Genomic DNA, 18,648 nt, shown 5'->3' with positions numbered 1-18,648 from the left:
CCTTGGAGTTGGAACCACCTCATAGCTGACCCTCCAACAGGTTTTCAGGAAGCTCTAAATTGCACAGGAGGAGACTGCCCATCATTTTCATGAACTCCTTTTCAGTTATCAGCACAGCTCTCTAGGGACGACGCCACCACAATTCGTAAGGAGTTGTGCTGCTAACCTCACTGGTGGTTCAAATCCACCAGCAGCTCCACCAAGAAAAACAAGAATACAGGAGCTCAACAGTCCTTCTATGATCAACAACAAACTACACATCAAGCTCTCATTTATTCTTCAACTCTCTGCTCAAAATGCACTTCAAATAACTTCTTGCAACTTTTCCTTAATTTTTCTTCATCATAGTTAATCAATGGATTCAATATATTATTGCACACTTAGGTATTCACTTCTCTTTATGCCTGTAACATATTATGTTTCAGGTGGATGTCTTTACCTCCATGCTGTGCTGAAAAGGCCTTGAGGCAGGTGACTTTGTTTAACAAGGCTGCCAGCACTGACTGGCACATAGCAAATCCTCCCCAACTGAGGGCTGACCTGAACAAAGAAACTTTAAATACATACACCTGTGTATGCCAGTTATCTTGAAAGGATCAGGAGTAATTTTCAGAAAGATACTTAATATTCTTCACCCTACGTCAAAACCATCTTTAAAACTCAAAGAATAAACACCTATCTGAAGAAACTGTATATATATCACTTACCGTCTTACTTAAATGCGACATGAAGGAATAGATTAAAAGAACCACATTTTCTAAAGGTGTTGCACTTGCTATCTCTTCAGTATTTCTTTCAAGCTGGTTTTTGGCAACAACAGGCATACCTTCGGTTGTAATTATTCCTAAAATTAAGAGGGAAGACAGAATTTATGTTACAGAAAAATATCTGTTTTCCATAAAATGTTTATTAGGTGCCCAGTAGCCTGACATGTATAGTCTTTCTAAAGATACTTATATAGATAAGAAAACTCAGAATCCCAGTTAGAGCCATTTTACTTTTCAGTAGTAGAATGAACATATCTCCAGTTTCCACTCACACACACACTCTCATTCTCTCTCTCCTCATTAGCTGTCTCCATCATCTCCCTCACAATGAAATGCTAGTGAACAATAAGTAAAAAGAGTTTCTGTTTGCAAATTTATAGATGGGATGCTCCAAAGCTCAGCACAGTCTCTGGCATGTGGCCAGCATAAAATAATTATTTATTGAATGAGTGAATGATCTTAGAGGAAAGAGAACAAAGTAAATATCAAGAGGAATTAATAAATACAAAGGGAATTAATACTGCTTACAGGATGGGAGCCCTGCAGACCTTAAAGAATTTCAATGTTAGAGGCTAGTGAGGGGATTTTGGCATAACTTAGGTAGGAGTCTAGGGGCATATTTTGTGAACAGCTAGAAGTCTTACAGAACAGTACTTAAGATGCATGGAGGGACATTTGAGAAGATGAGCCTGTAAAAACGGTTTATGACTCTGTAGCAGACATTATACAAGAAAGCAAAAGAATTTGTTTTTAATTATGTAAAACAAAATTTTTGCTAATCCTGAAGGGTTTTAGGCAAAGAATAACAAGGCTTTAAAAGTGCATAACTCAGGTTCAACAAATTAAAATGTTTTATGAGCTAAAAAGGATTAAGAGTTGAGTATTAGATATGAATGCAATGTTTTCTGGAGCATGGGGACCTCAAACTAGCTGAATTTATCTGCGTGCTGTGATATCTCTGATACTTGGTGGAGGCAGGGGGCCAGGTGTGAGGCAGGGAGGTGTTGGCCCAGTGCTGCCAAATCTTACAGGTGCTACTCGGTAAGGCTATACATACTTGCAGATAATAACCTTTAGAAAACATAAAAACATGGTAATAATAAACATGCCACATATTAGATAGACAAAAATAAGGCAATCAGCTGTCCTTTTCATCTACTGGTAAAACAGGAATGTTGTTATGTGCTGTGAAGTCAGAAATGACTCGCAGCTGACCCTCCAGCAGGTTGTCAGAGGTTATACATCACAGTCAGTAGATTAGGAGATGTATTGCACTGGTAAATCTGCTGGCAGAAATATCTCCAAATTACTGAGTAGCAATGACATCAGTTTGAAGACTAAGGTGCACCTGATTCAGGCTGCGGTCTTTTTAATCTTCAAAACTTGCTATGCATCTGAGAGCTGGAAAATGAATAAGAATGACAGAAGAAGAATTGATGCCTTTGAATTGTGGTGGTGAAGAAGAGCAATGAATATCCCATGGAGTGCCCACAAAACCCCAGAGATATCTTGGAAAAAAGTGCTGTCAGAATACTCCTTAGAGACACGAATGATGAAACCTTGTCTCACATTATTTTGGGCATATTTCTATGAGGGGCTATTCCTTGGAGAGAGATACCATGCTTGAAAAAGTAGAGGGTCGGCAAAAGAGATGGACTGACACAGTGACTGCAGCCATGGGTTAAGTGTGTCAGAGATGAGGACAGCATAGAATAGGACAGGGTTCAGCTATGTTGTTCATGTTGCTATGAGTTGTAATCGACTTGATGGCACCTCACAACAAATCATACAGAAGAAGATTACCCATCTTTCTCCCTTGGAGCAGCTGATAAATTTGAACCACATGCCTTTGGGTTAGCAGTCCAACTCCTTACCACTAAGCCAGACTGAGCAACACCATGAGAATGCTTCTGATACCATTATTGGGTTGTTTACATAAATGTAATAAATAAACAGCTGTCTCAAGTCAAATGAGATGCTCTACCTCTAAGTAGTTGCTGTGTGCTGTGACTGCTACTGAGAGTGTTAGTCTACAGCGGACTGCTTCATCCTGTAAAGCTCTCGATTGCTTCCTAGGAGCCTATAATATAAAGACTGCTGTCAATTGCCATCAAGTTGGTGTGAATCATGGTAGCTCCAAATCATGTAGAGAGTACAAGTGCTCCATAGCATTTTTTAAGGTTATCACCTCTTGCAGGAGACTATCCCCTGAGAAACCTCTGCATGGGTTCAAACTACCAACCTTTTGACTAGTAGTCAAGTGTTTAAATATTTGTGCCAATCAGGGACTAACAGTATAAAGCATACTTGTATGTTTAACACGTCTGGGTATCAAATGAAAAAGAACTGAGCTACATGGTATTCTACTGGGAGATGGAAGAAGTGGAAAAAGCAGAGTGAGTTTAAGGGTGGTAGTTCTCAAGCTTCAAGCTGGGCTAGTATTTTCTGGAGGGCTTTTTAAGCACAAATTGTGGATCAACCTCTGAATTTCTGATTCTGGAGGTGGTCAATTTTGCATTTTTAAAATTCCTGTGATGTTAATGCTGATGGTCTGGTTTCGATTAAAATTATATTTACAAAAGCAGTATAGCTAAACAATGGTTTGTCACATTCTTTGGCATCCAACTTTTAATCTCCATCTAGGCTTACTCTTGCTTTTCTTTCAATTAATTCTGGGATTCCTTTTTCTTGTTTGTTTGTTTGTTTGTTTGTTTTAATGAGTACATTCTTGTGACCTGGTCAGTAGGGAGGTGTACTGCAACCCAAAGGCAGACAGTTTGAATCCACCAATTATTCCAAGGGAGAAAGATGGGCAGTCCCCTTCAGGGTGACTTACAGCATCTGAATACATGCTTGCTAGAGAGTCTGCTGAGAATCAGTTCTGACTTGACGGCAATGCATTTGAGTACGTGGCTACCTTTGACAACAAGACCCTTAGTAGGTATTTTTTCTTGTTGTTCGTCACTATTAATCAAATATTTTTAGAAACACAAATCAAGTATTTTTTCCCACAATTAGTACCATATGCCTTTATACAGTTAACATCCCATCATCACCTAGCACGGATAATGAAGTAGGTATTTAGTTATGATGTGCCTCTATTTTGTAGGAGAAAACAAAAAGGCAGGCTTTACCTGGGTCTAAATTCTTCTCAGTTGTTGGCATCTGTGATACTTCTGAGACAACTGTGTCATTAGTCTCAAGTTGATCCAAGTGGCCAGTCTCTTCAAGAACTTGCTCATTAAGATCTTCTATGTTCTGTGGTGGTAAGTGATCTTCATCTGAAAGTTGTATCTCTAGAAAGAGGGATTCATAGCACTAGCAAAGTTTGATGACATTGCCCATCAACCTCATACAACTTCAAGAGGCATCTCAACCTGTCCTCCACACTACCAGCATCCCCCGATGTAAGGGAAGTGTGCATAAATGGTCTGATTGTGTTAAGTGAATAGTCTCAATTTTTTAAATCTTATTTCAAATATTATTCCACATAACAAAATTCACAGATGTACCTTTAGTCCATACAGTTCATAAATAAGTATATTATGGTACAGATTTGAATAATTTTATTTTCTTTGGCAAACTAATACATACCTGTGTTGTAGTGGGTCTGCTACAAAAAATTTAGTTTCCCTAGTCTTTTATCCAATCCAGCCACCTCAGCTTTGCCTGTCGTACAAATGCAACAGCCAACCTACATCAGCAACAGCTTCATGAACCATCTCTTCCTCATGCAAAGATGGCCTATCTGTTTTGGTTTTTTTTTTTAAGTGTTTAATCAGATTTTAATCTCGACAGTAAACCCCATTTGGCCATGATATGTAGTTATTTTTTTTTTACAGAGATTTTGGGTTTTCATTCATTCATTGTTGCACTGTTTTCTCCACCCTCCTCCCCAGTTCGTCTTCTTCCCCCCCCCCCAATGTCTGTTTTAATTGTCCAATTGCCACAGTGCCTATCTGTTAATCCACAAGAAGAGTAACCAGCCTCACTATTAGATTGGGCAGATTCAGTAGACGAAAGGGAGAAATCTCATCACCGTGAAAAAGAAGAAAAGAAAAAAAAGCAGAGCGTACAGTCCACGTCCTTCCGGGACAGGGATGCCCGTACTAGGGGTTGAATTCCGAGGTGGTCTCTGGACTGAGGGATTGTATCTTGTAACTGAAAAGCTGTCAAGACTAAGGGATTATATTTGCTGTTAACTGAGAAGTTTTCTAAACTGAGGGATTGTATTTGTTGTTAACCTAAAATATAGCCTGTTAATGTCCCTAATAAACCTCATAACCATAAGTATGGTTCTGAGAAGTCTGTGTGGTCACTGTGATAGATTTCTACCCAGTAAGTAGGTCCAGGAGCAGGAGAGGCCATGCTTGACTTGATGGGAATTAGTGTGGTGGTATGAATGCTTTTGACGGGGGCACTTCTCCTTTGTGGAGTTAGCAAAGGTCAGATGCTGCCTTCCTTGCATTGCCCTTGCTCTAATTACAATGCTACCCATGTAGCATTGGATAAATGTACAAAAGATTAATTCCAATCGTGAAAAGAAATACAGAATATTCATTCTACATAAGAATAACATAAACTCTTTTATACAAAAGATATGTACTCACAGAGATGCTCTAGAGAGAGATCCTACACACAAAAACAGCTTGCTGAAAAGTCTTTCAAATATTGTGAACATAAAACTTCCTTCCCTACAAATCTCCAGGCATAGCCTAGCCAAGGCTCCCTAGTTGAGCTATGCGAGCATCAAGTTGATTGCCATTCAGAGCAACCCCATGGGACAGAGTAGAACTTGTAGGTCTTGTCTCTTGTGGAGTCACTGACAGGATCAAATTGCCTACCTTTGAATTTGAAGCCAAACCTTAACCATTGCAACACCAACACTCCATAAAGGAGCATCAAAGTAAAGACACAATTCTTTGCAATCTCCTATTATACCCTGAAAATTCCTCTGAATGTTGTACTCTAATACAAAATAAATTAGCTTTGAATAAATGCAAATGTGCTCTCCTCCCAGATTTTCAGGAAAAATTGGAAGATATATTTACTCCACCACACACGGTCAGTTCAAACACGCCAATTTGAAAAACACAGATACGGGAAACATGATGGAATCAACAATCAGAATGATTATTTTATGATACCAACTCAGAGTCAATTCAAGAAATACTTATCAAATGCGTTTTAAGTGTCAAATGCTATGGTGAAAGGGTCCATCACACTGACAATTCTTTATCATTATTATTAATTTTAATGAACATTTACAGAGATTTTGGATTTCCATTAATTCATTGTTGTACTTTTCTCCCTGCCCACACCTCCCAACCCCAGTTTGCTCCTCTCTTTGAAAAGCAAAAGAAGAACTCCTTCATTGGTATACAATCTCCCCACCCCCACCCCAGAGTACACTCCATTCTGCAACCTTCATTCCAGACTCTTATGATAACCATAATACCCTATAATATATTGCTTTTAAACGATTCTTTCCCTCATCCATTTCAATGCAGTATACATAATTTATCCAGTTTTTCTCATTCATACCCCAGCCCTGATGACACTGACAATTCTTAAAGAATGCTCAGGCACTGGAGAACTCCCAAGGAACAGAAAAGAACATGGCAACCATATGCACACCCATGTTTGTCTCGGCTTTGTTCACAATAGCAAGGAGTTGCAAACAACCTAAGTGCCCATCAACAAACGAATGGATAGAGAAGCTGTGGCATATTCACACAATGGAATACTATGCTGCATTGAAAAACAAGGAACTCGTGCAATATTATTCAAAATGGCTGAACCTGGAGGACATTATGCTGAGTGAAGTATCTCAGTCACAAAAGAACAAATACTGCACGGTGTCTCTGTTGTAAAAAAGGGCTGACCTTGGGGATGGGGGGGGGGAGACTGAGAAAGATGGATTCAATAATATATACTTCATTGAAACAGATGAGGAAGAAAACTGTTTAAGAGGGATTTGTTATTAGGTATTTTTGTCATGACAGGAGTCCAGAGCGAAGGCTGTATGGTGGAGTGGATCTGGGGGGAGGGATTATAAAACAAATACTTTTTCTTTTCATTTTCCAAGAGGGTAGTGTACTAGGGCGGAGGGTTGGAAGGGGAGAAAAGTGCAACAATGAATGAATGGGGGGGAGATAAGTTGAGAGGAAAAGGGGAATTCAAACAAGGATTTATTTAAACACTATACCAGTCAATCTGGTCTAGAGAGTAGTTATTTAATGATTAAGAAACTGTTTTCAATACAGCCCTTCCATCAGCTTACATGAGATCTGTACTTTGCTCACACAGACTTTACTCTGTGCCACATTTCTGTTTGTATCTTTCTCTTTTAGCTTTTTGGAAACATTCGCTTTAAAGATGAGAGCCAGTCTCAACAGTTTTAAGGGAACTAAGGCAAGAAATTTCTATCCATGCTCCAGGTTAAGAGCAAAAAGACAGGAACAGACATGTGGACTTCATTCTATTTTCTCTCTCATCTAGTTACTTTATAAATTGTGAAGAGAGCTGTATAAATAAAATTATTTTATCACTGATCCTACCAAGTGCTCTCACCCATTTTCTGAAGTCCATGTCTATAAAGGTAAAGGCAAGTACCTTACCTTCGATAGGTCCTTCCCAGCTTTCCTCAGGAGGCTGTGTCACTGCCACTGGTCTTGTCTCCTCTGATGTGAAATGCTTGTATCTGACAAAATAGATCAGGTCTTGAACATCATCCAACACTGCAGCCTCTTCAAATATGTCATTTTCCTTTATTTCCAGATTTTTATTTTCAGCCATACGCGTATCAATCATTTTTTCTGCTGTGCTCAGGATGTGTGACTCGGAGGCACGGAAGACCTTATCTAGGACTTTATCAACATTATAAGGCAGGCTCTCCTGTTGGGCCGACTTCAGCCTTAATGACATTTCTTGGAACATGGCTTCCAGCTGATGGATATCGAAGTACTTTTGGAACCGTTGCAAAGACTGTTCTGCTTTAAAAAAGCTCCTTATTATAGGCAAGTCTTTCTCACTGTCAATATGTTCTGGCTTCACAGTTGTATGTGCAGCCCAGTGGTCAACGTGATCTTCCAGCTCTTCAGAAGCAGCCCACTGGACTTCTGGGTCCATGAATTTTCGTACATCATCGTGGTCCTCTTTAAGGAATTCTCCCTCAGGCTTCTCTTCAGGCCTTGATGTCTTTATATGCTCCGCAGGGGCGTCATCTTTATGGTAATCAGAATCTTTATTTGGAAGCACTTCACCTAACTCTGGAGTGTGATTTTTTTCAGGAGAATGTGTGTGTGGAGAGTCACTTACTTCAGATAATCGGTGTATTTTCTTAGCTACAGAAGGGCTTCCTTCTTTTTCCACTTCCATGTTTGCTGGTTTCTTGAATTGTGTAACTACCTCTTTGTCCACAGTTTTCGGGGTTTTTTCAGTCTCCAAAAGCATACTTGTTTCGATTTTGTTTCTCCCAATATCTGGATCAGGATTAACAGTCTCTAACGTAACTCTCTCAAGGGCTCGCAGATTAGCATCTAACATCCTGTCCTGAATCCCAGTGCCTTTTTCTTGAATCCCAGTGCCTTTTTCTTTAGACTGTTTTGCACTTAAAGCATTTTCATCTTCTAGCAGTTCTTTTGAGTTGTAGTCATCGTCATCTGCTTCAGCTTCTTCCGTGTGTGAACCTGGTGACTGTGTGCTATCAGCCCAGTCTCTTTCTCCCACTTCCTGTGTGCCCTGCCCTGCCTTGTGGTGGACAATCTTTTTGTCTGAGGTGTCCTTTTGGACTGCCTCTTCAGACAGCCCTGTGTCCTCATTCATGTGCTTATTTACTGCAGGAGCCACATCCTTTTCTTGTTGCCAAGAAAGATTTTTTCCCTGAACAGGAACTTCTTTTTCCAATTCTGTCGGCAAAGTGACTTCATCAGGAGAGGAGAATCTAAGCTGGTTTGGGGTTTTATGAGTGAGTTTCTCTTTAAGTGCTTCACCCTGATGCTCCTCTGAAAGTTTGTTTGGTTCTGGTCCGCTTACCAAAATATCCACTTCCTGTACACTGTCTTCGGATGCATTGTGCTGATTATCTCCTGAAAGTGGTGCAATATACCTGGATTCCTCTTTCATTTTCTCTTCATGAATCTGTTTTTCTGCAGTTTTATGCGTAGACTGACTGTCCGGACCAGGTTCTAAACTGTGTTCATCAGGCTTTTCTTCATGGACCTCTTTTAAGATATGAATAGCTGCTTCTTCTTGGTCATTTTCTTGGTTATCAAAAGGTGATTTTAATGGGCCTCTACCTTTCACAGCAGCTAGCAGGGACTTAAGATTGTTATTATGTGTAGTTCCATGGACAATTGTCTCTTCTTGCTTCATCTCCTCTGATTCTGTCTCATCTTGTTCCAGGCTTCTCTTAGGTTCCTGAACTAACTTGCCTTTCCCTTCAATGTCAAGTTCAGTGGTCATTTTGGGGTCTTTATCATCATTTGTTTTAGTGATTTCTACAATCAAAATATTATCTTCTGTATTTTCAGGGTCCAAGGAATCCCCAGCTGATTGCTGTTCTCCCCATTTCGTGTCTGGAATTACCAGACTCCTGGCATTTTCTTCCACTTGTTCCTTTGAATTGGAATTCTCTAAACCCACCATTCCTGTCTTTTCTTCACGTCCCATGACAACAAAGGGAGTATCCTCCAAAGTACCTCGTGTATTTTTGCCATCATCTTGGATGCCAGGAGACTGAGCTGTTTCTGTCACAGTTTCTCCATTTGACTTCTGTTCTTGATCTGTAGGGTATTTCTCAGCTCTGTATTGCTCAGGTGTTTGCACATCTTCTTCACCTGAAAAGGTTAGTAACGGAAGCTCATCAAAGTCTTCTTTATCCTCCTCTTCCTCTTTCCCAACTGTGTAAAACTCACCATCCAATTCCTCATCAAGATCATCTTCCAATGATGTAACAAGTCTGGTTGTCTCGTCATCTGATACAAGTGCATCAGCAGTTGAACCAAATTTGGTTTTCAAGTCGAGGGTCATCTCTTTTTTCAAAAGTTTATAAGCATCAACCTTCCCCTGCTCATCTTGCGAGCTATTGCTGGTTTTGTTGTTTTCACTTTCTGGCCCTTTTAACTTCTCGTGTAGTAGTTCTCCGAAAGGGTCAAATGAAGCATGCTCTCCCTGAGCATTAACTGTTTGACCACTTGCATGAGGGTGATTCTTTGGAACTTCTGGATGCTCGGTGCTGTCAGAGAATAAACTTTCCTTTTCATCTAAGTTGGAATCTTTGGGTTCAGAGTCATGGTCACTTTCATCAGACTCTTCGGCAGGTTTTTCCATGTGCTGAGAATGTTTTTCTACTGTCCTTTCAAAATCTCCAGTTGCAGAATTATATATTTCCCAGGATCTCAAAAGTTCTTTTATATTATAATTATCAAAATCATCTTTTCCTCCATCAAAACAAACAAAATCTGTCTCCTGAAATGAAAAGAAAAATACCAGTGTTACTAACCGACTGTCCTAGACCAAACTCTTACCCAGGCTAAAGACGGGGACAATCTCAAATTCCTATTAGTCTTTCCCAGGGCTTTTGTGCCCACCATAAGTGATGACTCCTCCTGGGCAGTGAGAATATCAGAAGCTGGAACCCACTTTTTCCTGGCTTCCTGCTGCCATTCCTCTACCTGAGGAGTATCCTTGGCTTTCCAGGGTGGTAAGCTAGTTGAGCCCGACCCTTGATTTTCTTTGACATCTGTCTAGCAGCAAGAGTGAACACAAATCCTGTCCTTCATGCTGTCAGTTTCATAGGAAATGACCTCCTTCAGTGAGGCCCACAGTTAGCTAGCTCTGTCCATGGCTGTGTAAGTCATCCCATTATAGACTGCAATGTCAGAAAGTCCCCCCAATTGCTGTACAACTAGGTCATATTTTCCAAAAATCTTTATCAGTTAATAATGATGACATTTCGGACTCCAATTACCTGACATCTGGGTCTCCCCATTTGTTCTAAAGGCAGTTCGGTAAGCAGAGTATCATTCATTGGGAACCCCAAGCCCCAATATTTATGCCTGATGTTCTGTCACAACCATCTGTCTAGGAGAAGATGGAAGACCATCAGTTATTCTACCACTGTGCCCTCTAACCTCTACTTGGTTCACCCAGCTGCCAAGTTCCAAGTCTACAATAATGTCCAGTTCACAATTTCCCGAGACTGAGAAAAATAAACTAAAAAAGTACCTTACTGAATAAGAACATCAGGCACAGGAAAGTGGAGGCTCAGGGTAAGAAACAAAGACCCTTAATGAAATGGATTGATGGTGACTAATGGGTTTATGCTGAGGACTTATGATGCATTTATAATGAGGATTTTGGAAGCAGGAGTGGCATCCACTTCCTAAACAACATGCCTCTGGAAACTCTATGAACTTGGAGAAACGATAGTCATTGAAAGGCTTCAGGTCTTTTGTTCATAGGGTCACTACAAGTTGTGCTCAACTCGATGGCAATCAACAACAATAATGAGGATGACACAGGATACGACAGGGTTCAGACCTGTAGTTCACAGGGTTGCTATGAGTCATATTTGATTATATGGTACCTAACAAGAACAACAATAATGAGTATAAACATAGTGGAGATTTATTCTGAGAATGGAGCAGAATTTGACAGGGTTTCAAGCTATTGTACAAACAGTCACAAAAAGCAAAGTATCTAAGTACATGCAAGTGAAAATGTGAAAGATTTAAAGGAAAACTAAGTGTCTCGAGGGGGCTTCCTTGCTTAATTATTGCCAAAAGAACAAGATTCAGCAATAGAGGGATCCCAATATAATCTAGGGTTCTTAGAAATTGCTGAGTTCTCTATCAGGCCCGTGAGGCAAAGTTAAACCCTAACAAAAATAACTTTCTCTTAACTGTTGTCTCACAGGATTTTGGGGAGCTCTCCCCAATAAAGGGATGAATTCCCCAGCCCTTAATAGTTAAGGAACATGCCATGAGAGGTAGAATTCCAAACAGATGAGGTTTCTGTGACGGACGACCTGCAATCTTCCTGGGCAGTCTCTTCATGAGGAGTGAGGTCAAATGGGCAATGAGCGGATTTTATCATACTCGAGACTATCATGGAAAAATGTAAAGATTAGCAACAGCTGTGAAGCTTCAGTCATTCTACCAATCTCATCTAAGATTTGGTTAGGCTAATAGCTTGCAACCTGCAGAGCAGCTCCAAGCAAAGAGCTCCTCAAAGATTTCTGAACAAAGGTGAAGTAACCATTATAATAAATTTTAAAATTTCCAGGAAATAATTAGTTGGAATGATCCCAGAAAACACAAAACACTGTTAGTTACTAAGCCACTTAAAGTCTCTGTACCATAGATGATTTTGTAGATTTGAGATTAGAATCCCCTTAAGTCAATCGAGTCAATAATAAGTTTGCATATTAGCCTATTACATAGTTAGAGGTATATATCATTTACATCCATGATACATTCTGTGAAATAGGACATTATGTGATTTGAATGTGCAAACGGTATATTAAAACCACATGGGAACCCAAGACCAGCTGTCCTCATTGCTACTGCTCCCACTGCTACTGCTGCCACTGCCACCAGCTGGAGCAGCTGATGGAGGTCAAGAGAAAAATGGTGGGTGAGAGGGCTGAGATGAGAGTATAGCAAGAGAAAGGGATTTAAGAGGGAACATGGAACCCCAGTCTCTCTCTTTCACTGTTCTGCTTACATGCCACACAAAACCTGTGAGCTTGCATACAGAACCACACCCTCTGTCTCACCTGCCTATATCCTACTCACAGTCTAGTGCTGCCAGCGTCTGGGCTTGAAGTCTTTAAAACCATCAGTGGGAAAGAATAAACCAAAGGAGGGCCTTTGGATGTAAACCTTACATGTGTGACTGGGAATTACCCAAACTGAGCTTAAGCAACTGGCTCAAATGCTACTGGCTTTCCTTGGTCCACACCATCCCAAGCAGGTTCTCACAGATAAGTGGGCCTCAGCCTTACCTGGCCCAGTAGAGTGGCAACAGGGGGGGCAAGATAAACCCAAGTGCTCACCTGAGGCATCCAGGAAGTTTTACAACATCCAACTCACATATCATCCTATTTCAGAGACCAGACCGTGCATATTAAGCAGTATATACATGCACTGAAAAATGCCTAATGTTATTCAATGAACAGTTTTCAAATTTGGATATTTCTCCTTCTGCTTACAAATTGGGATACTTCTCTTTTGCTTACAAAAAGAACTGATTTACCTCTTCTTAAACTTAATAACCAGGAACAAAGATATTGATTCTTAATTTTTCACGTGTAACGCAGCAAAGAAAAGACTTGTAGAAACTGATTATGATTACGGTGTCTCAATGTTTTTCAAAAGTTTGTTTCCTACTTTCTTGCATTCCTTTGTTTCTTAAGGTAGGTTCATACCATATTAAAATCTGATGCACAACTATTAAAATATTTTTATTATTTTCCTAAACAAAAAAATGCAGAAAATTCAGACTTTCAAAAATAAGTTAAAATGAATTTAACTTATGAATTTATAAACCGATTCATAATTGAGAACAAAAGCAAAAAATGCATGACTTACATCTGTTGGAAGTTGTAACTCTTCTTTAGTATATTCATGAACTACTTGGATTAAATCTCTTGGGAAATACCCAAAAATACGCCCAACCTATATGAGAGAATTAGCAAAAGGGGAAAATATCAATAAAAATCATGAGAAACACAAATGAGAAACTTTTTAGTAGTAAGGGTATAACTTATAGATATAACTTAGAAAACCAGCTATTGCTTTTATCATTTCATTGAAACTATTATTCCAATATAATGAAGCCTATCTTTCTAAAAACATTGATGTTTTCTTATAATATTCGACTTTTTGTAAACAGAACCCCTGCCAGAGAGTTAATGCTGAATAAGGTGATCTTCTATTAGGGTTTCCAAGATTATAAACATTTGTGCAAAGAAGTTGTTTCATCTTCCTCACTTGACACGGCTAATGGATTAGAACCAGCAACTTCGTGAGAGTAGTCTCAGTTTCTTTAAAAACTGAAAAGCTGCACAACATTTTCAGTAAGCCAGAGCTCTTTCAATTCTAAACACAATCGTGAAGCATTACTTTTGAAGTAGATAAAGAATTTGTATCAGAGAACTATAGTGGCCTAACACTGGTAAAAAGCTACAGTGCAGTCCCAAAGATATTTTCTAATATTGTTTAGTTCAAACTAAAGCTAAAGAAGATTAAATCAAATCTACAGGAACTAAAATTTGACCTTGAGTCTATCCTGCCTAAATTTCAAAATCATCTCAGGAACAGGTTTGAGGCTTTGAACACTATTGAGCAAAGACCAGACGAGCTGTGAGAAGATATCAAGAATATTATCCAAGAAGAATGCAAAAGGTCAGAACAAAGACAGAGGAAGAAGAGACCAAGAGCTGGATGCCAGAAGAGACTGAATATAGCATTAAAATGCCAACAAGCCAAAGCAAAGGGAAGAAATCAAAAAGTTAAGGAACTGAACAGAGGATTTCAAAGGGCAGTGCAGGAAGACAAAGCAAAGAATTAGAATGAAATGTTGCAAAGACTCAGAAAATCAAAAGGGACAAACTCATATGACATTTCTCAAGCTGAAGGAACTGAAGAGCAAATTCAAGCCTCGAGTGCAATACTTAAGGATGCTTTGGACAGAATAGTAAATGATTCAGAAAGCATTAGAAGAATATAGAAGGCATATACAGAGCCACTGTACCAGAAAGAATTGGCGGGCACAGAAGAATTTAATGAAACAATAAACAATCAAGAGCCTGTGGTGATGAAGGAGGAAGTTTAAGCTTCTCTGAAGGAACTGGTAAAAAACAAGACCCCAGGAATTGATGGCATACCACTGACATGTTTCAACAAACTGATGCTGCCCCTGATGTGCTCGCCAGGTTGTGCCAAGAAATCTGGAGGACAACCACCTGGCCAACTGACTGGAAAGAGATCCATACTTGTTCTCATTCCTAAAAAAGGTGACCAGACAGAGTGAAGAAATTATCAAACAATATTGCTACTATCACATGCAAGCAAGATCTTGCTGAAAATTATCCAAAAACTACTGGAACGACACATCAACAGAAAACTGCCAGATGTGCAGGCTATGTTTACAAGAGGTCGTGGTAGTAGAGATATTATAGTTAATATATTAGACGGATCTTGCCTGAAAGCAGAGAGAACCAGAAGAATGTCTGTGTTTCAGTGACTATACAAAGACATTTGGTTGTATGAATCACAAACTGTGACTAACTCTGAGATGAATGGGAATTCCAGAGCACTTGACTGTGCATATGCAAAACCTGTACTTGGATCAGGAGGCAGTCGTCAAAACAGAGCAAGAAAACACTGCATGATTTAAATCGGGAAAAGGTGTACATCAGGGATGTGTCCTACCTCCATCATCTGGAAGGCTGGGCTTTATGAGGAAGAATGTGGCATCAGGATCAGAGGTAAACTCATCATTAATCTGCATTATGCAGATAACACAACCCTGTTTGCCAAAACTGAGGAGCATCTGAGGCATTTGCTACAGAACGTCAAGGACTGAAGCCTTAAATATGGATTGAAGTTCAACATCAAGAAAACAATGATTCTCACCACTGGGCCAAGTAGCAGCATCATGATATGGTGAAGAGGTTAAGATTGTTAACAGCTAAAAAAAAAAAAGATTGTTAACAGCTTCAGTTTGCTTGGCTCCACAATCAACACTCTTGGTACCAGCAGCCAGGAAATTAAAAGACAAATTGCACTGACAAAGTCTGCTGTTAAGAACGTCTCCAGAGTACTGAAGAGAAACAATATCAGTCTGGAGACTAAAGTGTGCCTGATCTAGGCCATGGTCTTTTCAATTAATTGTTATGCATCTAAAAGCTGGACAATGATTAAGGATGACAGAAAAAGAAATGACATCTCTGAGCTGTAGTGCTGGAAAAGAGTACTGAATATACCATCAACTACTCGGAAAACAAATAGGTTCAATCTTGAGAGGGTGAAACCAGGCTGCTTCTTGTTGGCAAGGATTCTGCAGCTTCGTCTGACATACTTTGGGCATGTTTCAAGGAGACCAGTCTTTGGAAAAGGATATAATAGTTGGAAGGGTGGAGGGACACCGAAAAAGAGGAAGACCTGGGATGAGATGGATTAACTCAGTGACTGGGATAATAGTGGTAGGTGTGTCAAGTTAGAGTTCAGAGCTGTTGCACACAGGGTCACTAGGAGTCATAAGCAACTTGACAGCACATAATAACAACTTTGTTTAGTTAATATTATGCAAATTTAAATTGGCTAGAGCTATAATTCCAAACAACTTCTAGCAAAAATTTATCTGTAAATTTCATAAAATTGTTCATAAGTACTTGCAAATCTTTTTTAAACCAGTAAACAGCCTTGAAAATGAATATGTAAAAAGAAAAAAAAATCTTTGCATTTTATGGCCATTACAACAAAAGGCAAATATTTATTTTTATTATTTGCTGTACTGTTGTTACTGTTGCAACGTGCTGTCAAGTCAGCTGCAACTCATAGCGACCTTATGAACAATAGCTCTGAACTTTCCCCTGTTCTGAGCCAACCTCACCATCTCCAACAAACCTGACCCACTGCCACAGTCACTAGCTTCTTCAAAAACTACACATGCAGCAATTCCGAAGAAAAAGAAAATTTCATGCTAATTCACAACAGTCTACACACTAAGCTTCCATTTCACACAAATTAAAACTTCTATATAAAATAATCGTATTCACCTTAAGCACTAACAATGAAAGTATGAAAAGTGTGTCCCCACTGGAATGTGCATTGTCTTTTACAAGCTACTATTTGAAAGATTGCACTCTGGTGGTTAAGGAGTTACACTACCAGTAAGGCATTCAAATCCACCAGCTGTTACATATAGAAAAATGGGATATGTCCTCCCTTGTGATTTAAAGTCTCTGAAAACCCTCTGCTGGGTCAGCTCTGAGACCGATGACCAGCAATGAGAGTATTTGGAAGAGTAGGACTTCTTTCCAATCATTAAAGGAGATGAATAGCCAAATACACAAAGAGCAAAAAAAGCCCACCTTACCACTATTTGTAAAATATCCTCCTGATTGCTTTTGTTATACTGGGCTACAATCTGAAAACCAATACTAGGAAGTAAATACTGTCATGAAAATGAGATAAGGCAGGGAACTTAAAAGATGCCATATTGGTAAGTACAATCTGAAATTCTAAGAAAGCAAAAAAAGGCTTAAGACACAGAAACAATAATTTTGAAAAGTGACAGCAACATTAATTTCCTAAATTCTAAGGCTCAAGAAATGAGCAATAAAACTAAAAAAGAGCTGTTTTTCCTAGTGAGGAAAATTTTATTGATGAGAATCTTGAGAAGGGAAAGAAATCTGATACCTGGAAAAAGAAAATATATTTATCTTTGTTTAATCTTTTTCCATTGAGACAAAGCTCCCTATTTATAAACTGGGTGGTATCTCATTTCTTAGAATTTCACAAGGAAAAGTAGAATCATGGGCACTCATGACTGGAAATTATTGTTATAGCCAACTATCCAATGCTTGATTTTGCTCCTATATATAACCTCTCCAAACTACTAAAGAGCAATGATATCAGTCTGGAGACTAAGGTGTGCCTAATCTAGGTCATTGTCTTTGCAATTTCTTGCTATGCATCAGAAAGCTGGAAAATGACTCAGGATGATAGAAAGAGAATCGATGCCTTGAACTGTGGTGCTGGAGAAGAGTACTGAATATACCATGAATTGTTAGAACAAAAAAGTTCATCCTAGAGAGGGTGAAAGCAAGCTTCTCCTTAGAGGCAAGAATTCTGAAGCTTCATCTGACATACTTTGGACATGTTGTAAGGCGAGACCAGTCCTTGGACAGGGACGTCATGCTTGGGAGGGTGAAAGGACAGCACGAGAGAGGAAGATCCTTAATGAGATGGATTGAGTAAGTGACTGGCGTAATGGGGGTAATGTGTCAGAAACAATAAGATCGGCACAGTATAGAGCAGGGTTTAGGGCTCTTGTACATAGGATCATTCATTAAGAGTCACAGGCAACTCAATGGCACATAACAATAACAACAACATATCATCCTTGCCAATCAACTGTTGATAGGATATGAAAAAAGGATAACATTGCTTCAGGAGAAAAATATTACACCCTCTACGAGGTGGATTGATTCAGTGACTGGTATAATTGGGATGGGAGTGTCAGAGACAGTGCCAGTGGCACAGGACAGAGCAGAGTTTAGGGCTGTTGTACATAGGGTCGCTATGAGTCGCAAACGACTCGACGGCACATAACAACAACAACAACAACAACCGTCAAGATAAATATAAACAAATTTCCTTGCGCTATAAGACATGGCCCCTCCCATTCCAGTGCACTTAATAACTTTATAGGAAGTTAAAAGCCTTTGAGTAACACAGAAGTCTTGTGATTGGTCACTTACTGAAAGGTGGTACTTTGAAATCACCTAATGGTATCAGAAAAGAAAAGTCTGTCTTTCTGCTCCCCTAACAATTATTGCCAAGAAAATCCTATGAAGCCCTTTTACTCCATAACACAAAGGGTCCTAAGGAGTTGGAATTCATTCGATGTTCTTGTCACGTGCTGTCATGGAGACTATGACTCATGTTGTTGTTGTTATGTGCCGTCGAGTCGCTTGCGACGCATAGTGACCCTACGTACAACAGCCCTAAACTCTGCTCTGTCCTGTGCCAATCGCACTGTTTCTGACACTCCCATCCTGATTATACCACTCACTGAATCAATCCACCTCATAGAGGGCTTTCCACTCCTGTGCTGTCCCTCCACCCTCCCAAGCATGATGTCC

The 18,648-nt window shown here is 39.6% G+C and overlaps 1 protein-coding gene across 1 annotated transcript in view; it reads right to left on the bottom strand.

Annotated features, from left to right (window-relative positions):
- MIA3 (melanoma inhibitory activity family, member 3) overlaps nucleotides 1–18,648 on the bottom strand; it is a 95,929-nt gene that overhangs the window by 67,513 nt on the left and 9,768 nt on the right. Inside the window, exons 3-6 of the mRNA XM_006894549.1 lie at nucleotides 13,364–13,450; nucleotides 7,388–10,238; nucleotides 3,902–4,063; nucleotides 708–844 (exon numbers count right to left, since the gene is read on the bottom strand). Of these exons, the coding sequence (XP_006894611.1) occupies nucleotides 708–844; nucleotides 3,902–4,063; nucleotides 7,388–10,238; nucleotides 13,364–13,450 (3,237 nt within the window). The remainder of the gene's footprint in view (nucleotides 1–707; nucleotides 845–3,901; nucleotides 4,064–7,387; nucleotides 10,239–13,363; nucleotides 13,451–18,648) is intronic.

Source organism: Elephantulus edwardii, unplaced genomic scaffold, assembly GCF_000299155.1.
Source record: "Elephantulus edwardii isolate Elephantulus edwardi_28Jun2011 unplaced genomic scaffold, EleEdw1.0 scaffold00146, whole genome shotgun sequence".
Lineage (NCBI taxonomy): Eukaryota > Metazoa > Chordata > Mammalia > Macroscelidea > Macroscelididae > Elephantulus > Elephantulus edwardii.
The sequence above is the reverse complement of the archived record's forward strand: the minus strand, read 5'-3'. Positions and strand labels throughout refer to the sequence as shown.